The 17,411-nt window shown below is 36.6% G+C and overlaps 2 protein-coding genes across 2 annotated transcripts; both read right to left on the bottom strand.

Annotated features, from left to right (window-relative positions):
* Positions 1–14,345: 14,345 nt before the first annotated feature.
* LOC113306253 lies at positions 14,346–15,964 on the bottom strand. The gene is made up of 3 exons (XM_026555211.1): positions 15,647–15,964; positions 15,177–15,358; positions 14,346–15,105 (listed from the first exon to the last, which is right to left on the bottom strand). The coding sequence occupies exons 1-3, from the start codon at positions 15,962–15,964 to the stop codon at positions 14,346–14,348; spliced, it is 1,260 nt and encodes a 419-aa protein (XP_026410996.1).
* A 15-nt stretch (positions 15,965–15,979) lies between these two features.
* LOC113306252 lies at positions 15,980–16,996 on the bottom strand. Its single transcript, XM_026555210.1, has 2 exons — positions 16,769–16,996; positions 15,980–16,684 (listed from the first exon to the last, which is right to left on the bottom strand). Exons 1-2 carry the CDS (start codon positions 16,994–16,996, stop codon positions 15,980–15,982), a joined length of 933 nt encoding a protein of 310 aa, XP_026410995.1.
* Positions 16,997–17,411: the final 415 nt, after the last annotated feature.

Raw genomic sequence — 17,411 nt, 5'->3', positions numbered from 1 at the left:
TTGGTTCAAAAATAGTTAACCGAAGTTATCCATATGATTACTCTCGTATCAACCTTATTCATCTTTACCATAACTAGTTCAAATGACTTAAATGAAACTAGTTAAAGAGTTGTTCAATTGCTATATTCTCATAGAATTATACAAGACACAATTAAAGCAAAATCGATTTGATTCACTCGAATCAATGATGAACATTATAGCCACGGTTTGCAAAGATTGCATTCCTTATTATATAAATATTTATGTTCATGTACATAACCGATTCTAGAACTTTAACCTTCAAGTATGCAAACGGGTACACGTACTTGAAATACCCGAACTAAGATTGAGTTCCGTCAGTACGCAAACGGGTACGCAAACTTCAAATCCCATCTGAAATTCCCCGACATGAACCTGTTCGCCAGGACGCAAAATGGGTACGCATACTTAGGTTCCCGGATTTCTCAAACCAACATGTACGCAAACGGGTGCGCATACTATCGTTCCCGGACATGGATTACATATTGCAAGAGTACACAACATGACATATCCAATGATGGTTAAGTGTTTTAAACTCTTATTTCAATCATTGAAACTTTCTTAGAGGATGACAATAGTCGCTTTTACATACTATTAACATCAAAGTGATTTTCAAGTTATTGAAATAATCATTACGAAACATTCCAGGGGAACACCAAATGATTGTATCACACAAACCATGTAAGGTGTTACTCGGCAATTTTCACATGATATAAGATGAACTTGGTCGAAGCGAAAGCTTGCCAACACATATTTCGAGAAATATGTAAGCGAGATAAACTCAGCTCGAAATATCAAATGTGTATATAGAAAACTACATCGTAATACGACTTATGTCTCAATATATGAGATAGAGTAGAAATATAATTTCCAAGTGATAGATGAGTTTAAGTCTCCACATACCTTTTGTCGATGAAGTTCCACAAGCTCTCCTTAGTAGTTCTTCGTCTTCAAATGATGAACGCCGTGAAAACTATGCTCAACTACACAATCTATGACCTAGTCCGAGACATCTATAAATAGGCTAGAAATCAAAACTTATAGTTTTGATCACTAACATTGACAAACATTCTTAAGATAACAACGCATGCGAGTTCGGCCGAGTAGTGCTCTTAAAGAATGCAGTAAAAAGTAAACCAAAAGAAGAGAAGAATTTGAGAACTGAAAGTGAAAATGAAAACCAAAAAGAACTAAATATAAATATAGGCAGACTTAAATAGAAAAGGTACATTTTTTCGACATCTCCTTGGATACTTGGTAGTTGTGATCTTGCTGCAATTGAACCATACAAGCTCGTGGTCACCAATCATCATTACGGTACCGCTAGACCACATATCCACTGGGTAAGCACTTCTACCCAATGTCATATCATTGTAGCACTTCTACCCAATGTCATATAATTGTCCAGTCCCTGGTTAAAAAAAGAAGACCGAGTTTTCTATTGCAATCAAGTGTAATATGAAGAGCCTGACCAATGTAGTTAATATCGGATATCGGTTCATCTCGGTCGGGACCGATACACTGGTACGATTTTATATCGGGGATATTATCGTTGAAATATCAGTATAATATCGGTTCTAGATTTAGAGACTATAATTTTATATTAAACATTTTCTCCACACATTTTCGGATAAGATATAATAGATAACATCAATTTTATCAAAAATACAAAAGAGTAACTTTAGTAACTTGCATCGAGAGCTACATGCACCTCTACTACCACCTGGAAGACTTTCTTCGCCAAAATTATCCTTAAACTTTATAGGAAACGACCAATACCGTCTCATATCGGAAAATGTAGGAAAATTTCGTATTGACCGATACGACCGATATTTGACCGATACGGCCGATATTATCGGGCGAATATCGTATCCCCGATATCCTTCTTATCGTATCATTCTGGGCCGATATCCGAAATATCCCCGATATATCGGCCGATATTGACTACATTGGGCCTGACGTGATAGGTTTTGGAGGTGGACAAAAGACAGTTAGCTGAGTCACCATCCGTATACGGATGGACAAAACCAAACACGTGGTACTTATCTACCCAAAATATACTCATCTTCAACGCAACATATATATTCTTAAATTCCGTTGCAGCAGCAGTGAAAGAAAAAAGGAAAGAAAAATGCCCTTATCATATTTATTCTTTCACTTCAGACTGTAACAAGGAAAAAACAAACCTAAAGTTTCTCATTGGAGTCCGATTTTCTCTTACTTCATTACCAACAAAATCAAATCGAAACTCTAGAAAAATCTATAGCAGAAATTTGTATTTGTCCTTGAAACTGAGAAGAGAAAATAAACAGCGGTTGTTACTGTGATTGTTCCGAGAAATTAACAAAGAAATTTCAGATCGAGATGAACAAACAGAAAAAACAAAGAGAGATAAAAGGTGCCGATGAAGATGAATCAAGACGAAATAGAGGTTGAAGCTTTCTCTAGCAGAGAACACGAAGGAGATTTGGTCTGAGATCTCAAGAGAGAAGAACATGGATGGAGAGTTGAGGTTTCGTTGACTGTGAAATTTGGACGGAGACAGAGATGATGGAATTATAGAAAACTGGGATGATAAATTGAATGATTAATTTTTAAAAATATGAGAATTTTTTAATCTAGGTTTGACGGCGTTTTGGTCTCTGCAATTGATTGAACAAGAAATCAGAGATGATGGAGGAAGAATTGATGTTGCTGGAGATATGGGTCCAGTTGAATTCAATCTCAAAAGGGTTTTAAATGGAGCAGAGCTAGTCTCCTCTTTCAATTTGATTTTAAAGCTTCCTCTTTCTTGTTGGTGGCGGCCGTCGTGGGTTTTTCATCGGCGGCTTGGGAGTAGGAAACCCATGGTTCAATGTGATTGTTACCATTGATTATTTGACAGCCGTTGGATTGTTTTAGTAAACGAGGATATTTGGGGTACTACTTTTAGCACGTGTATGTTTTAGTCCATCTGTACAGAGCTGTTGACTTAGATAACCAGCCTTGGACGAAAAACGTATCGAGGGGAGGTTTCATGAACTTTATCTTTGTAGAGGAGGTAACGCAAATTATGATCTTCGTCAGGTGAGGTAACGCAAATTACCCCTAATTTTTTCATCTCTTTTGAAAATTTAATAAATCGTCCATTTCTCTTGATCAACGTAGACGTAGTAGACAAATAATCCTCCATTTCTCTTCCAAGCCCAGTTACCCGAGTCGAACACTTGACAATGAAACTGATGAGGATCTTTCTTTAAACAGAAAATCGAGAAAATAACCCATATTTCGATGCTCCATATGGGAAAATGCCCCGCCGTCATCTTTTCCGTCCAACCTTAGTTTAATGGTCAAGCTGGGGACATATGCGGATTACATGTGGGGTATCTCTATAATCAATGGCTGCAAATATGCATCTAATTTTCCTACTTCGTATCTCAAAGTTCATGAATGGTCATGATTTCCAATAATTAATTAAGTGTTTTGTGGAGGAAAAAGCAAAACCAAATGAAAAAGGAGTCGTCTTCTTCATCTGAACCTTAAAATTCCCCAATTATATGAACCTTAAAAATAAAATTTCATCTGCTGAACCATAATCATTGCAATCAAAATCAAATGTTTGAAATCAGTAATAAATCAAATTCTTCTTAAACCCAAAATTGCATGTTCTAAATAAACAAAATTAAACTACACCTATGCAACAAACTATGAAAAATGAAATTGGGTTTGATTTCTCTTCGTCTTCCTTCAACTGTGATGGAGAAAACCCTTAAATTCGATCAACCATGGCATTGATTCAACTGCAAGTGATGGAAAACAAAACCTTGATTCAACTGCACGTGAGTATTAATCAAATTAAATAAACATAAAATTAAAACCCTAACTATCGCTAGTTCTTCGCCATGAAACAGATCACTAGAACTCTCTGTTTTTAACAAGCTTCTCTCTGTTTTTAACAAAGAAGAATGTACAGTATGAGGTGAGAAGAAGATGGTTTTTATTTATCCTCGTCTAGTCAACGTGGTGAGATTGACTAAACCAACTTTCAACGGAAATAATAACGGTGGGGCATTTTTCCATAAGTTTGAAAATGCGGGGCATTTTTTCTACGGGGCATCGAAATACGGGGCTTCCTAAGTTTCCCTTCTTTAAATGAGATATACGGAGTATCTTAAAATGTAGAGTCGGGCTCTGTGTCACCACTAAACCAATGTTATGAGTAACAAATTTTGTTTTTGGATTTGGATTTGGATTTGGCATCTTTCTCCGTTCTCGGGTTGCTGGCTTGCAGATGTAGTAAATCGGAATGCTGGTATTGTTTGATTCACTGACACAACAAAGTAACGAACCATATTGAGCTGAACATTTGATGATATTTGTTGTTGCTGGTAAGAAATCAAGAGAAGGAGATGCAAGTGGTGGTGAATCATGCTGATTTTGATCATCAATGTAGTACTGGATAAAGTTCTCCAATTGGTTTGGTAGGAAGGATATCTGTACACCGTATGAAATAACCTGATGCAAAACTTGGTGTTCTCTGCGAGACTGCGAATGGATTCGTTGAAACTTTTTATCACAGATGATGAGTTTCTGTCAGTCTTTGCAAACCCATTGACAGTGACGTAGGAGAATATCCAAAGTTATCCTGGTTAAAATCTCATAAATCGCATCAGATGGTAACCTTTTTATTTCCTGAACAACTACTTTGAATTCACTAACTTAATAATGCAAATACATTTCGCAGTACTGCGGGTCTGCACCTTCAATAAGGCTTGTTTTCTTCGCTTGCCGTGAATGCTATCAAATGTGCATTGATGTGTTATAGTGCGGCAGATGCTTATATTCCTAGCAGAAACTTACAGAACATGAATTGTTAAACGAGGGTGTCTATAATTGATTTTGACTCTTTGAAATTATATGTCTAGACACCCTAGTTTTTTGTTACAAACAATGCCAACTGCTTATTTGTTCAAATGATTGCTCCTGTAAAATACCAACAAGCACTTTGGTGAATTTTGGCCTTTCATGTTTGCATCCAGTGTTCAACGTATACCAAGCACCGTTAAAGCCTAATTGCTGACAACTACTGGGGGTAAATGAAACTGATTTGTGGGATTGCCATGAACCAATATCTTTAGAAATGTAGATAAAAACAAAGTACTAACATAGCAATGAGAATAGCTGTTGGAAAACGATTAATAAAAAAATAATTTTTTAAAGTTTTAATAAAAAATTATAATTTATTGTTTTATTTTGTGAATGAAACTTTTTAGTCCCACATCGTGGAGTTTCCAATTTTTAGTAGTTTTAAGAAACTATATAAAGCTTTTAGTCCCACATCGGGGAGTTTTTCTTCTTAAGTTGTATTTGTCAATTATATAAAGAAATTCACTACTTTTGTAAAATCTATGGGAAAGGGGTTGCTCTATATTTTAGAGGGACCCCTAAGGGAAAATATTTTATACCGGTTTTTAAGCATTCGCGATTTTCCTTAACGGTTTTTTCGGAGTTGCCAAGCTCAAGTTGAGCATCTACTGCATATGCTAGTAGTAGGTGTATTAGGGTGTTTTATCCTGGAGATATCCGTCCTGTGAGGGCTATAGCATCACTCTTGAGTGTAGCCGGGCGCTAATGTCTTAAGGACAGCGTGTTGAACACGTGACTCACTCTATTTTCCAAAGTTTTGCCTTGTTGCTGTTGCGGAGATACGGGGAGCTTGTTCGTTTCGTCAAAGCAATCACTTCCATTATAAAGGAGCTAAGTATCAATAACTTTTGCTTATTTGATTTTTCTTTGTTTTTGATTATTGCACCCAACAATCTTAAGACATTAGCATTTGTAATAATCGAAAACGATTGATTGGTTTTGAATCATGGATGTTAATTGTGGAGTGAAAAAACAAAAACGAATTTCTGATCAGCTGTAGAGTTTCAATTTTATCTTTTAATCTAGAAGGAATTTCGATGAACCCTTTTGACACAACGTAGTAGACATCCTGATAGTTACCCGCGTAAAATTTCAGAATTTTTTGAGTTGTAAAAGTTTTTTTGATATTTTACAAAACAGAAAAACGTTTCTGAAAAATTCTGACGAGCAGAAAATTGTTGTTAACTAAATTAATTTTTGTGGGGTAACCATGAGTTTTTTGAAACGCTGATTCAAACGAAGTTTGTATATATAGATGTTATCTTCAAAACTCATATTTTACTTTCTGATTTGGAATTGTGATTTGTGAATAAAGGTGTCATCTCCGAGGGACATGGCTAATAGCCGCATGTGGTTGGAAACAAATCTTCCAAAGATGGCAAAGGTGAGAACATCGAACGCAACTCTAAGCATGGTCTTCATGATAAAGGTATATTTCGTAAACCTGAATCCGGAATTACTTTAGTTAAGGGTGAGTGTTATGTTTGTAAAATTTCTGGCCACGCGGCAGTAAATTGTAGACAACATAAAAACCTTAATAAGTAGAAAGTTAATGCTAATTTAGTTGAAACAAACTAGAACGAGTTTGGTGGCATGATGTCGGAAGTTATTTTAATAACCAATGTGAGAGACCAGTAGGTGGACTCTGGAGCCACCAAGAATGTTTGTTGAAACAGAGACCTGTTCACCTCCTATCATAGGATAGGGGATGTCGAGAAACTCTTATTGAGTAACTCATATGCAATAGAGGTTGCATAAAAGGAAAAGGTCGAGCAGAAGCTCATATCTGTAATATTCTCACATTGAATGAAGTTTTCATGTTCCGAGCATATGCGAAAATCTTGTATCTTGTTCTGTTGTAGATGGAAAAATATTTAAGATCTTAATTGAATCTGGAAAACTTGTTGTAACTAGGCAGTGATTTTTTAAGCAAGAGTTATAGGACTTTGGGTCTATATAAGCTTAACGGAAAAACTGATGATGTGAACGTAGTTGATTCTTGTGATATCTTTGTGTGATTGATTGTTTTACGTGGTAGACTTGGAACCGTAAACTTATAAGTCAATGCTTAACTGGCTAGCATAGGCTTCGTACCCAAATTTAGTTTGGATTTTGAACACAAAAGTGAAATCTGTGAAGAATCAAAATATGCTATAAAATCTTTTAGCACAAATGTTCAGAGTAATTCTAAGCCTTTAGAATTAATTCAGTTAGGCCTAGTTGACATGAGTTCAACCCAAAACCACTGTGGTAAAAGATGGTTATAACTTCCGTAGATGATTGTACGAGGTACTATCTTGTATACTTGCTTAGGATAAGGATGACGCCTTAGAAGCCTTAAGATGTATAAACTTGAAGTTGGAAACCAATTAGAAGCCTTGAACATAACAACCGTATCCTTAAGGAGATGATAATTTCCATGTTGATTAGTTCAGGATTACCTGCGGCCTTGTGGGGGGAGGCAGTCCTCTTAACTAGTATATCCTGAATAAAGTACCCTTTTAAGAATCAGATGAAACTCCATATGGTTTATGGAACGGTAGATGACCTTCTTATGAATGTGTCAAAGTGTGGGGGCGTTTGACTAAGATTGTAATTCCTCTTCCTAAAAGAACTAGATTGAAACCAAAAATGTTGATTGTGTTTTCGTATAGGGTATATTGAGTATACTTCTACAAATAGATTTTTGGTTGGTGTTCTGATTTTTTCTGACATTGGTGTGAATATTATTACGGAATCTAGGGATGCTGAGTTCTTTGAACATGTTTATTCTAAACCTGTACCTCATTAGAGATGTGTTGTTGATCCCCTAGATTTATCTTCAAATAGTCAGAACTTATTTTAAAGGAAGATGAAGTTGATGTTGAGCCTAAGAGAAGTAAAATAATTAGACTTGAGACTTCTTATGAAACCGACTTCATAACATGCCTAGCTTAGTCTGAGCCACAGACTTGTAAAGAAGCCTTAATATCTACTGAAACCCCATTCTGGTAAGAAGCTTCATTTAGTGAAATGGACTCAGTCCGTTGGAACCAGACTTGGGAGCTTTCTAGTTTACCTCCAGGTTGTAAGACCATGGGATGTAAATGAGTCTTTAAGAGGAAACGATAGGTAGATGAAACTGTGGAAAAATATTAAGCTAAGTTGGTAGCTAAAGGCTATAAACTAAAAGAAGGTGTAGATTTCCTTGATTCTAATTCAATTGTGACGGAAATTACTTCCGTTGAGATACTAATTGTTATTGCTGCCATAAAGAACGTAGAGATACATCAGATGGATGTTAAGACAGCTTTTTCTAAAACCGTGAATTAGGTAAAGAAATTTACATAGATCAACCTGAAGACTTTGTAGTGAAAGGTTGTGAATACAAAGTTTGTAATTTGAAAAATCTTTGTATGGTTTTCAAATAAGCACGTAAACAGTGACATGGAAAATTTAATCATGTGATAATGGATAGTGGATTTAAATTAATGAATCTGACAAGTATGTCTACAAGTAACTTGTTAAGGATGTCTGTGTAATTGTATGCTTGTATGTTGATGATATGCTTGATACAAACATAGATGTGATCAATTCCACTAAAAACATGCACTGAATGAGAACATTGACTTGAAAGACTTGGGCCCTTTTGATGTAATCTTAGGGATGAGGATTAGAAGATAATCAAACATTTATAAGTCTTAGTCGTTCTCATTATGTTGAGTTGTGCTTAAGAGATACAATCAGTCTGATTGTAAACCTGCTTGTACTTCGTACGATTATTCTTGTAGTCTCAAGAAAAATAAGGGTAGTGGAGTATCTTAACTTGAATACTCAAAAGTTATAGGATGTCTGATGAATTTAATGAACTGTAAGAGTCCAGACATTGCCTATATTGTGAGTAAGTTAAGTGGATATAATTGTAGTCCAGAGCAAGAGAATTCAGATGCACTGAGTAGAGTATTATGGTACCTAAAATACTCTTTTGATTTATGAAAGGTATCTTGTTGTCCTTGGGACTTTATGATGCAAACTGGATAGTTGACTCAGAGGAGTCTAAGTCTACGAGTGGATATGGTTTCACTCTAACATGTGGGTTTGTTGTTGGAAGATTTCCAAACAAACATATCGCTCAATTCATTATGGAATCTGAGAGTATTGCGTTAGATAAAGCATGAGAGGGGGCCGAGTGCCTAAGATGATTTTTAGAAGACATTCCTCTTTGGCATAGGCCTGTGCCAGCTATATCTATACATTGTGTTAGCCAAGCTATAATAGTTAAAGCTAAGAAATAACTAATCTCAATCGGCGTTATTTCCATTGATTGGATAAAGTCCAAGGAGAATATCGCGCAATCTTTGACGAAAGGTTTGTACAAAGAGATAGTTAAAAATGCATCGAGGGGGTTGGGGCTTAAGCTCATATATTAAACTTGCCATGAAGGATACTCAACCTTGCTGACTGGAGATCCCATGATCAAGGTTTCGAATGAGACAACTAATTTGTGGTGGGTAAAGGTAAACACTATCAGAGATTTTCATTCTCTGTCCCTTCCCTATGGTGTAGACGTGATAGTGTGACTGCATGTGGAGGATGACTTTTTAATAAGTCTTAATGAGTTCTATAGTTTCAATTTAAGATTGAAGTGGGGTGTAGCAGTAACACTCTTTATGGAAACTCACCTATCTGAATGAGGAAGTGGGTCGCTTCCTGTGAGAATATGAGCTGATTCTCTAGAGCATTCTGAGAAACAGGATACGTCCAGGGCCAAAACGGACAAAACGGCACGAGCTTGGCAGCAATCTTGGAGATATCACCCGTGGTTGTTATCACGAATTACATCAAATGCTAGCAGTTCAAGACATAGTTCACTGTCTCTAGCAAGTAATTCTGGTAATATCTCACTAAGCAAAGGTTCAAGACCTCATGGACACCTCTGCCTAAAATGGTATTTCCTTCGTTTTTTATGTGATTTTCATTTTGATGGTTTTGGTATTACTGGAACTTAGGACCTAAAGGTCACTAAGGGTTCACTAGTTCATGCTTTTTCACTTTGGTGAAAGATACCTATAGTCTCACCATGTGAGAATTAAAGATGAAATCTCTCAATACTATTATGATTTATGCAATCCATAGTATGACCCTGGGGTCAACACACTTTTGTGTGAGGGAGAGGACGTAGAAATGACTAGTATGATTTCAACACTTGCACGATCAGTCTGTTTGGATCGTGAGGTTGGGATGTTTATTTACCAAGATCTATCTGTGTTTTCATGTTTTATTGAGTTTTCATTCATGTGGGGGATTGTTGGAAAACGATTAATAAAAAAATAATTTTTTAAAGTTTTAATAAAAAATTATAATTTATTGTTTTATTTTGTGAATGAAACTTTTTAGTCCCACATCGTGGAGTTTCCAATTTTTAGTAGTTTTAAGAAACTATATAAAGCTTTTAGTCCCACATCGGGGAGTTTTTCTTCTTAAGTTGTATTTGTCAATTATATAAAGAAATTCACTACTTTTGTAAAATCTATGGGAAAGGGGTTGCTCTATATTTTAGAGGGACCCCTAAGGAAAAATATTTTATAGCGGTTTTTAAGCATTCGCGATTTTCCTTAACGGTTTTTTCGGAGTTGCCAAGCTCAAGTTGAGCATCTACTGCATATGCTAGTAGTAGGTGTATTAGGGTGTTTTATCCTGGAGATATCCGTCCTGTGAGGGCTATAGCATCACTCTTGAGTGTAGCCGGGCGCTAATGTCTTATGGACAGCGTGTTGAACACGTGACTCACTCTATTTTCCAAAGTTTTGCCTTGTTGCTGTTGCGCAGATACGGGGAGCTTGTTCGTTTCGTCAAAGCAATCACTTCCATTATAAAGGAGCTAAGTATCAATAACTTTTGCTTATTTGATTTTTCTTTGTTTTTGATTATTGCACCCAACAATAGCATGCTGCTAACAGATGATGGAAGTCAACACACGACCACAGGTATAACAACTGTTATAACTTGTTGGTCAAAGAAAGCAGCCATACATGCCTCTTTTTTTTGCTTTCAAATCTTATATTTCCCTTGGTTCCAGTCTTTATGCACAATGGTGCAAGACTTGCTGCATTCTCTGGGTGTTGTTCCATGTGCTGCAATAAGATCAACATCCAAAATCAACGACTGTGTGTGTGTCTGATGCAAACGACTTGCTGCTTTCTCGAGTATTTCTAGAGTTATGATTTGGTTACAAGTTCAAAGTTAAAACTTTGAATATGTAATAAATTCAGAAGTCCAGCACAAGTTAATGTTGGATTGCTCGTGCAATTCTAGAATTTCAAGTAGCAATTTTAGTAGTAAATCCATGAAACTACAAGGTTAAAGTTCAATCTTTTGTATGAATTCTGGCGTATACTTACATGCAATAGTTGTGATGTACAACTAAAAATGGGTTCTTTCTTTCCCTAAGAGTCACGAGGTTGCCTTTATGACACTCACCACAGATGCACTTTACCACGGAATCTCCATTTGAACCCCTGACATCTCAACTAGGGGCCAACTCTGAGACGTTGTACAAGGGAGGCAGATACACGAAGGCATGAAGTTGGAAGCTAGAATTAAAAGCTCAACTCAACATCTTAATAAACAGATGACCAAAATGAAAAATATGGATCAGATGCCCTGTGAATAGAAAATAATTGGAGTGTAGTTTACGAATATATACCTGAGAAATGAGAGAAAGATAGCTGGTTTGTTTTTCGAATTACGGAATCTGGAACATCCAAGGATGGTGATTGCATAGATTTGAAGAGGTCTGTCACTCTCAAATCTTAAACAACGGTGGAGGGAAATCAAGAGAAGATAATTCAAGTAGTGGTGAGTTGCACTGATTTTTTGATCATCAATGTAGGGGACGAAGTTGAACTATGTAAAAGGGAAGCTAGGAAGCGGGTAATAAAACCACGCCGGCAGCTTTCACCGTGTCCTCACCAAACTCGGATATATTCCCTTAGTTTGTGATAAAAATTACAGCCAACTCCATTTCTACACACATCTAGGGGTGAGCATGGACTGGTATGGACCGGTTTTCACCTCATCCGCATCCAATCCAACACACCACGGATTTCAAATTTGACATCCGCATCCAATCCAACATCCAACGGATTTGCATCCAATGGATGCAAAGATAAACGGATTGGGTGCGGAAAATCCAACGGATTTGTGTTAGTTAAAATTTATAATGAAAAAATAAAGCCTATATAGATGACTTCTTATAGAAACTACACATTCTATATATGTATATAAATATAGAAGTGTCATGGACAACACTCCAAGCAAACATCTAAAAATTCTAAAACTATCCATATATTTTCTAGAAATTATATAAATGCCCTTAATCTAACGGGTATGCATATCCAACGGATTTTCAAAGTTGCATCCAGGTCCAATCCATAATCCGTTGGATTTCAAAATTCCATCCGCGTACAACCCATTAATGAACGGTCCGGGCATCCATCCGCACAAATACGGTTGGTCCCCGTTAAATCCGCAGATTACGGATAAAATGCTCACCCCTACACACATCTTTCTACGGACAATCCCGTCCAATTAAGGAAAGTTTAAGCCCACGTGCGAAATTTTCAAATATGTTAAAAGCCCATGCCCATGGATGTGTGGTCCAAAACCGGAGTCTTTTAGGTTTCCCATTTCCATGTTTACAAAGATATGATATCTATGTAACCACATAACTCTTATCAATGGAATCCCTCTCTTTCTCTACCTCTTTCTCTTTTCCTATTATATTCTACTACAAAACGTTATCAGCCACGAGCTTTAACCCTAGAGTTGCGGCTGATTTTTTTTTTTTTTTTGATCATCAATTCGTTAAAAGATCCCAACAAGTTCTATGTTTCGTTTTCATTTTTCAATTCAAGCGGAATCTGTATATGAGGTATGCCTAAACGATTCCTAAATTTTTTTCTACCAAAATCCTAAATAGAATAAGAATCACCATTAAATCTTATCCTTATATGTGTGTGGGAATGCATTCGGCATCTGTTGTCTTGTTTGTTTTGTTTGTTTATATATTGATGGTGATGAAATTTTGGATCCGTTAAAAGAAAAAGTTTTTGTCTTCACGATCTGTCATGGACATTTTTTAGTTAGGCATAGACATTTTTGGATGTTATGGGTATACAACCCTCATATTTGTTGTCTCGATTGTAATTCCTCCATTTTGGACTTTTTTTTTGAAGCATAAATTTTATTAAACTACTTAAAAGGCTATTATACGAGGATATATAACATCCATAGATTCATCAATTACATTTGGAAAGAACTGCCATGAACCTAAAATAGCAAAATATTGGAGTAGAGTGTGAGCAGCGGTCTTCGGATCAGAATTGCATCGGGGGAGATGTTGGAGTCGAAGGTTGCAAGGCCTTCGTTCAATGCTTTCCACAAGAAAAGCTGTACTTTTGATGGACACAATAGAGTCCATAAGAGAATAGTTGATGGTATGGGTGTTCGATGTGCTTGATTGAAGATGATAGTCAGGCATCTGCGTCCATATGCTGAGGTGTATTGCCCAGACGATAATCTCCTTTTCTTCTGTCTTGATCCATCAGGTGGCGACTACCAGAGAAGAAAGAGGTTACTCCTACTAATAATGTTTTTTTGTTTGAAAAATGAAGGTTATATTAAAAAAAAGATATGTACAAGATCCAGCCTAGGAACAGTTCTACCTTAAACTACAAGTGAAGAACTGTATCCCACATATACGACACCTGAGAAACTGTAAAATCAGTAAGAACCTCCCTATCCGACAGCCATAGCACAATAGTCGGTCTAATAATCAAACAAAGCTCCTCAATTTCCATAGCTCTTCCTCCAAAAGTTCTACTGCTTCTTTCCTTCCACAAGTGCCACAAACTACATATATTACTTTCCACCAAACTTCTTTACATCTTTCACTCAAAACATTGAAACTCCATATCTCAAACAGCTGCTTCACTATGGCAGGACAAACCCAAGAAATTTTGAAAGACTTAATAAACTCAGACCAAACTTCAAAGGCATACTGACAATTAAGAAACATGTGGTCAGCTGTTTCTTCTTGCTCCTTACAAAACAAACAACAATCATTCTCCACTTCAATCCTTCTATGCTTTAACATACTCCTAGTAGGCAAAGAATCATGGAAATTTGCCCACAGCATAAAACTGACCTTAGAAGGAATGTTCTTTTTCCACAAATACTTATGAAAATCGCAATCTTCCTCTATATTTTGCACTTGAGCTTCATAACATTTCTTCACTGAAAACCCCCCATAATATATATCTCATCCTCCTCTTCATTTAAAATGTGGACTGGACCCAATGCATTACACAACAGATCCCACTGTAATTGTTCTTCACTTGTGAGTCTTCTCTTGGCTTCACAAACCAATCTTCCATCAACAATCATCTCTGCAACTGAGGCAGTTTTATCACTGCACAAATAGCTGTAAACTTATCTCTGAGCTTTCCAAGACTAGACCATTCATCCAGCCAAAACTTGACAGAATTTTCATTGTTCAGCTTGAAAGTAGTACTCTCCTGCAAGAAATATGAAGAATTGAGAATGTTCTTCCAAACACTCCTCCCCTTAGGTTTAACATTGTCACTTGGAAGTAAAATATCTGGATTATTACAAAATTTCTCCTGTACCACCCTTCTCCACAGCTGCTTATTCTCCCTAGAGTACCTCCATATCCACTTTTCCTTGAAAGACTTGCTAGTGATTTTGAGATTTTTAACTCCAAAATCCCCTAAATGCTTTAGCCTACAAATCTTAAGCCATGAAACCCAACACATTTTCCTTCTATTTTCACTAGCATCCCATAAGAAATTCCTCATTAACCTTGTTAACTTCTTCTCCACCTCTGCAAGCATGTGAATCAATGACAAGAAATAAACATGAAAAATAGCTAGACAACTCTTAATCAACACCAATCTACTTGCCTTATTCAAGAATTTCTTCTTCCAAGTTGCAAGTTTATCCTCCATTCTTTGAATTACTTCATCCCAAACAGATGCACATCTTGATGTAACTCCTATGGGCAGTCCTAAGTACTTAATTGGCAGTTTCTCCACCTTGCAACCAAGCTCCAAAGCTAAGGAAGAAATAACACTATCAGCACCAACACTAATCAAAAGCTCTTTTCCAGATTCAGCTTTAACCCTGTCAACATCTCAAAAGAATTTAAAATGAGAAAAAGTTTTCTAATCTCCTCCCCATCAGCATCCAGAAACAATAATGTATCATCTGCAAATTGCAGATGGGAAATTATACTACCATTTTCCTTAACCTGAAATCCATGAATCTGTCCTCTAACAACTGCATCCAACACCACCTTAGATAAGATCTCCACCACCAAAACAGATAAGAATGGAGACAAGGAATCTCCTTGTCTCAGCCCTTTAGATGGATTAATCTTCTCAGTTGAACTCCCATTAACCAGGACAGAAATATGGGCAGAAGAAATGCACCATTTTATCCATGTATTCACTTACTACCAAAGCCATGCTTCTCCAGTATTCTCAACAAAGTCTTCCACTTCAAATTATCAAAAGCTTTATCCATGTCAATTTTACACAAAACCCCAAGCTTCTTCTCCTTCAATCTACTATCAATATATTCTCCAGCAATGAGAACATCATCCAGAATTTTTTCTCTCCTTTACAAAAGCCCCCTGATAATCAGAAACCAACTTATGCATTACCAACTTCAGCCTGTTAGCCAGCACCTTAGATAACACCTTATATGCACTTCCTAGAAGACTGAGAGGCCTGAAATCCTTAGAAGTACTTGAGTCCTCCTTCTTTGGTATTAAAGAGACAAATGAGCAGTTCGATCTCCAGTCCCATGTACCTCTACAATAAAACTCCCCCATCACCTTCATGAAATCACTCTTAATAATATGCCAACAAGATTTGTAAAACTCCATAGAGAACCCATCTGGTCTTGGAAATTTATTAGCTTCAAAATGCTTAATCACATCAAAAACTTCTTCCTCTGTAAACTCCTTTTCCAGCTCCATCTTCTCACATTCCTCCTATCTTGGAAAATTCAAATTATCAAGAGAAAAATAAACATCATTTTGTTCCTTAAACAAACTCTCATAATAACTTCTCATCTCCATCCTAATTCTTTGTTGATCAAAACATTCTTCACCTTCTATCTCCAGTTTAGCAATATCATTTCTCTTTTTTCTAACATTAGCAATTCTAAAAATATAAGAAGTATTTGAGTCTCCCCACCAAAACTCATTCTTCTTAGCTCTAGAATGCCACTTACTTGCCTCCAAAAGTGTAATATTCTTCAATTTCAGCTTGTAACTTAATCTCTCTTCAAACTGATCTTGAGACAAAACATAAGATTCCTCCATCTGATCCAAACAACCAATCTTCTCAGCCAGCTCTTCCTTTTTCTTCTTAACACCACCAAATTCCTCCCTACTCCAGTTCTTCAAAAAATACTTCAAGTTCTGAAGTTTCTTAAAGAATACAAAACTAGGAATTCCTTGAAACTTCATTATACCCCACCATTCCTCAATCTTTTTCAAGAAATACTTATGCAGAATCCAACTATTTTCAAACTTAAAATAAGGCTTACACACTATATTTGGTTTTGTAACCAACATTATAGGCTTATGGTCAGAAGTCACCCTAGCTAGAGCCACCTGGATAGCTTCTGGAAACCTCAAATCCATCTCCACACTAAGCAAAAATCTATCTAGCCTACATAGTAAAGGATTTACCTGCATATCAGATCAAGTATAAGCTTCACCCAACAATGGTGTATCCACCAACTCCTGACTATTAATGACATTATTAAGAAAAACCATGTTCCTGCTATCACCTTCCCTTTTATTCCTCTCCTCATTACTTATGACTGCATTAACATCTCCTGTAAAGCAAATGGGACCACTCCACCAGTTCCTAACCTCCTCCAAGTCAGACCAAAACAAAGCCCTCTCATTGTAATCACAAGGTGAGTACATGTTACAAACATCCCATTTAAAACCATCAATCTTCTGAGTAAAAAGAGTAGTAATAGTATTCTTACCCATTCTTCCACCTTCTTTCAATAACTTGTTGCTATTCTAGATAGTAAGAAAACCACCACTACTGCCACAAGTACCAGTTGATGGCATATAATCCCAATCAAACTCAGTATCACACCAAATCTGCCTAACCATCCATTGGTTCATTTTCATCATCTTAGTCTCCTGCACCATACACACATCACACTTCTGATCCAATACCAAATTTTTTAGAGCCAACATTCTATCATAAGCATTCATCCCTAGTAAATTCCAACTTATTAATTTAAGATCCATTAACATTTGTTAAAGAATTTGGAACCACCTCCACCTCATTATCAACTTCCACCAAAGCCAACTCTGACGACCATTCCCCATCTGTTCTTTGAAAAGCTAAAACCATCTTCTCGGCATTCACCTTCCTAAGCCTCTCCTTGTACTT

Source organism: Papaver somniferum, chromosome 8 (genome assembly GCF_003573695.1).
Source record: "Papaver somniferum cultivar HN1 chromosome 8, ASM357369v1, whole genome shotgun sequence".
NCBI lineage: Eukaryota > Viridiplantae > Streptophyta > Magnoliopsida > Ranunculales > Papaveraceae > Papaver > Papaver somniferum.
Note: the sequence above shows the minus strand (reverse complement) of the source record. Positions and strands in the feature narration are given on the sequence as shown.

Bases quoted from the DNA above. Each gene is read 5' to 3' on its own strand.
- LOC113306253 (XM_026555211.1), bottom strand. From the start codon at position 15,964: ATGGAGCTGGAAAAGGAGTTTACAGAGGAAGAAGTTTTTGATGTGATT. The intron at 15,359-15,646 runs GTAATGCATAAG...TCAACTGAGAAG, and splicing joins TGGCTAACAGGCTGAAGTTG to ATTAATCCATCTAAAGGGCT. The intron at 15,106-15,176 runs GTTTCTGGATGC...AGATGTTGACAG, and splicing joins TTTGCAGATGATACATTATT to GGTTAAAGCTGAATCTGGAA.
- LOC113306252 (XM_026555210.1), bottom strand. From the start codon at position 16,996: ATGGGTAAGAATACTATTACTACTCTTTTTACTCAGAAGATTGATGGT. The intron at 16,685-16,768 runs GTTTTTCTTAAT...TCTGATATGCAG, and splicing joins AAGGTGATAGCAGGAACATG to GTAAATCCTTTACTATGTAG.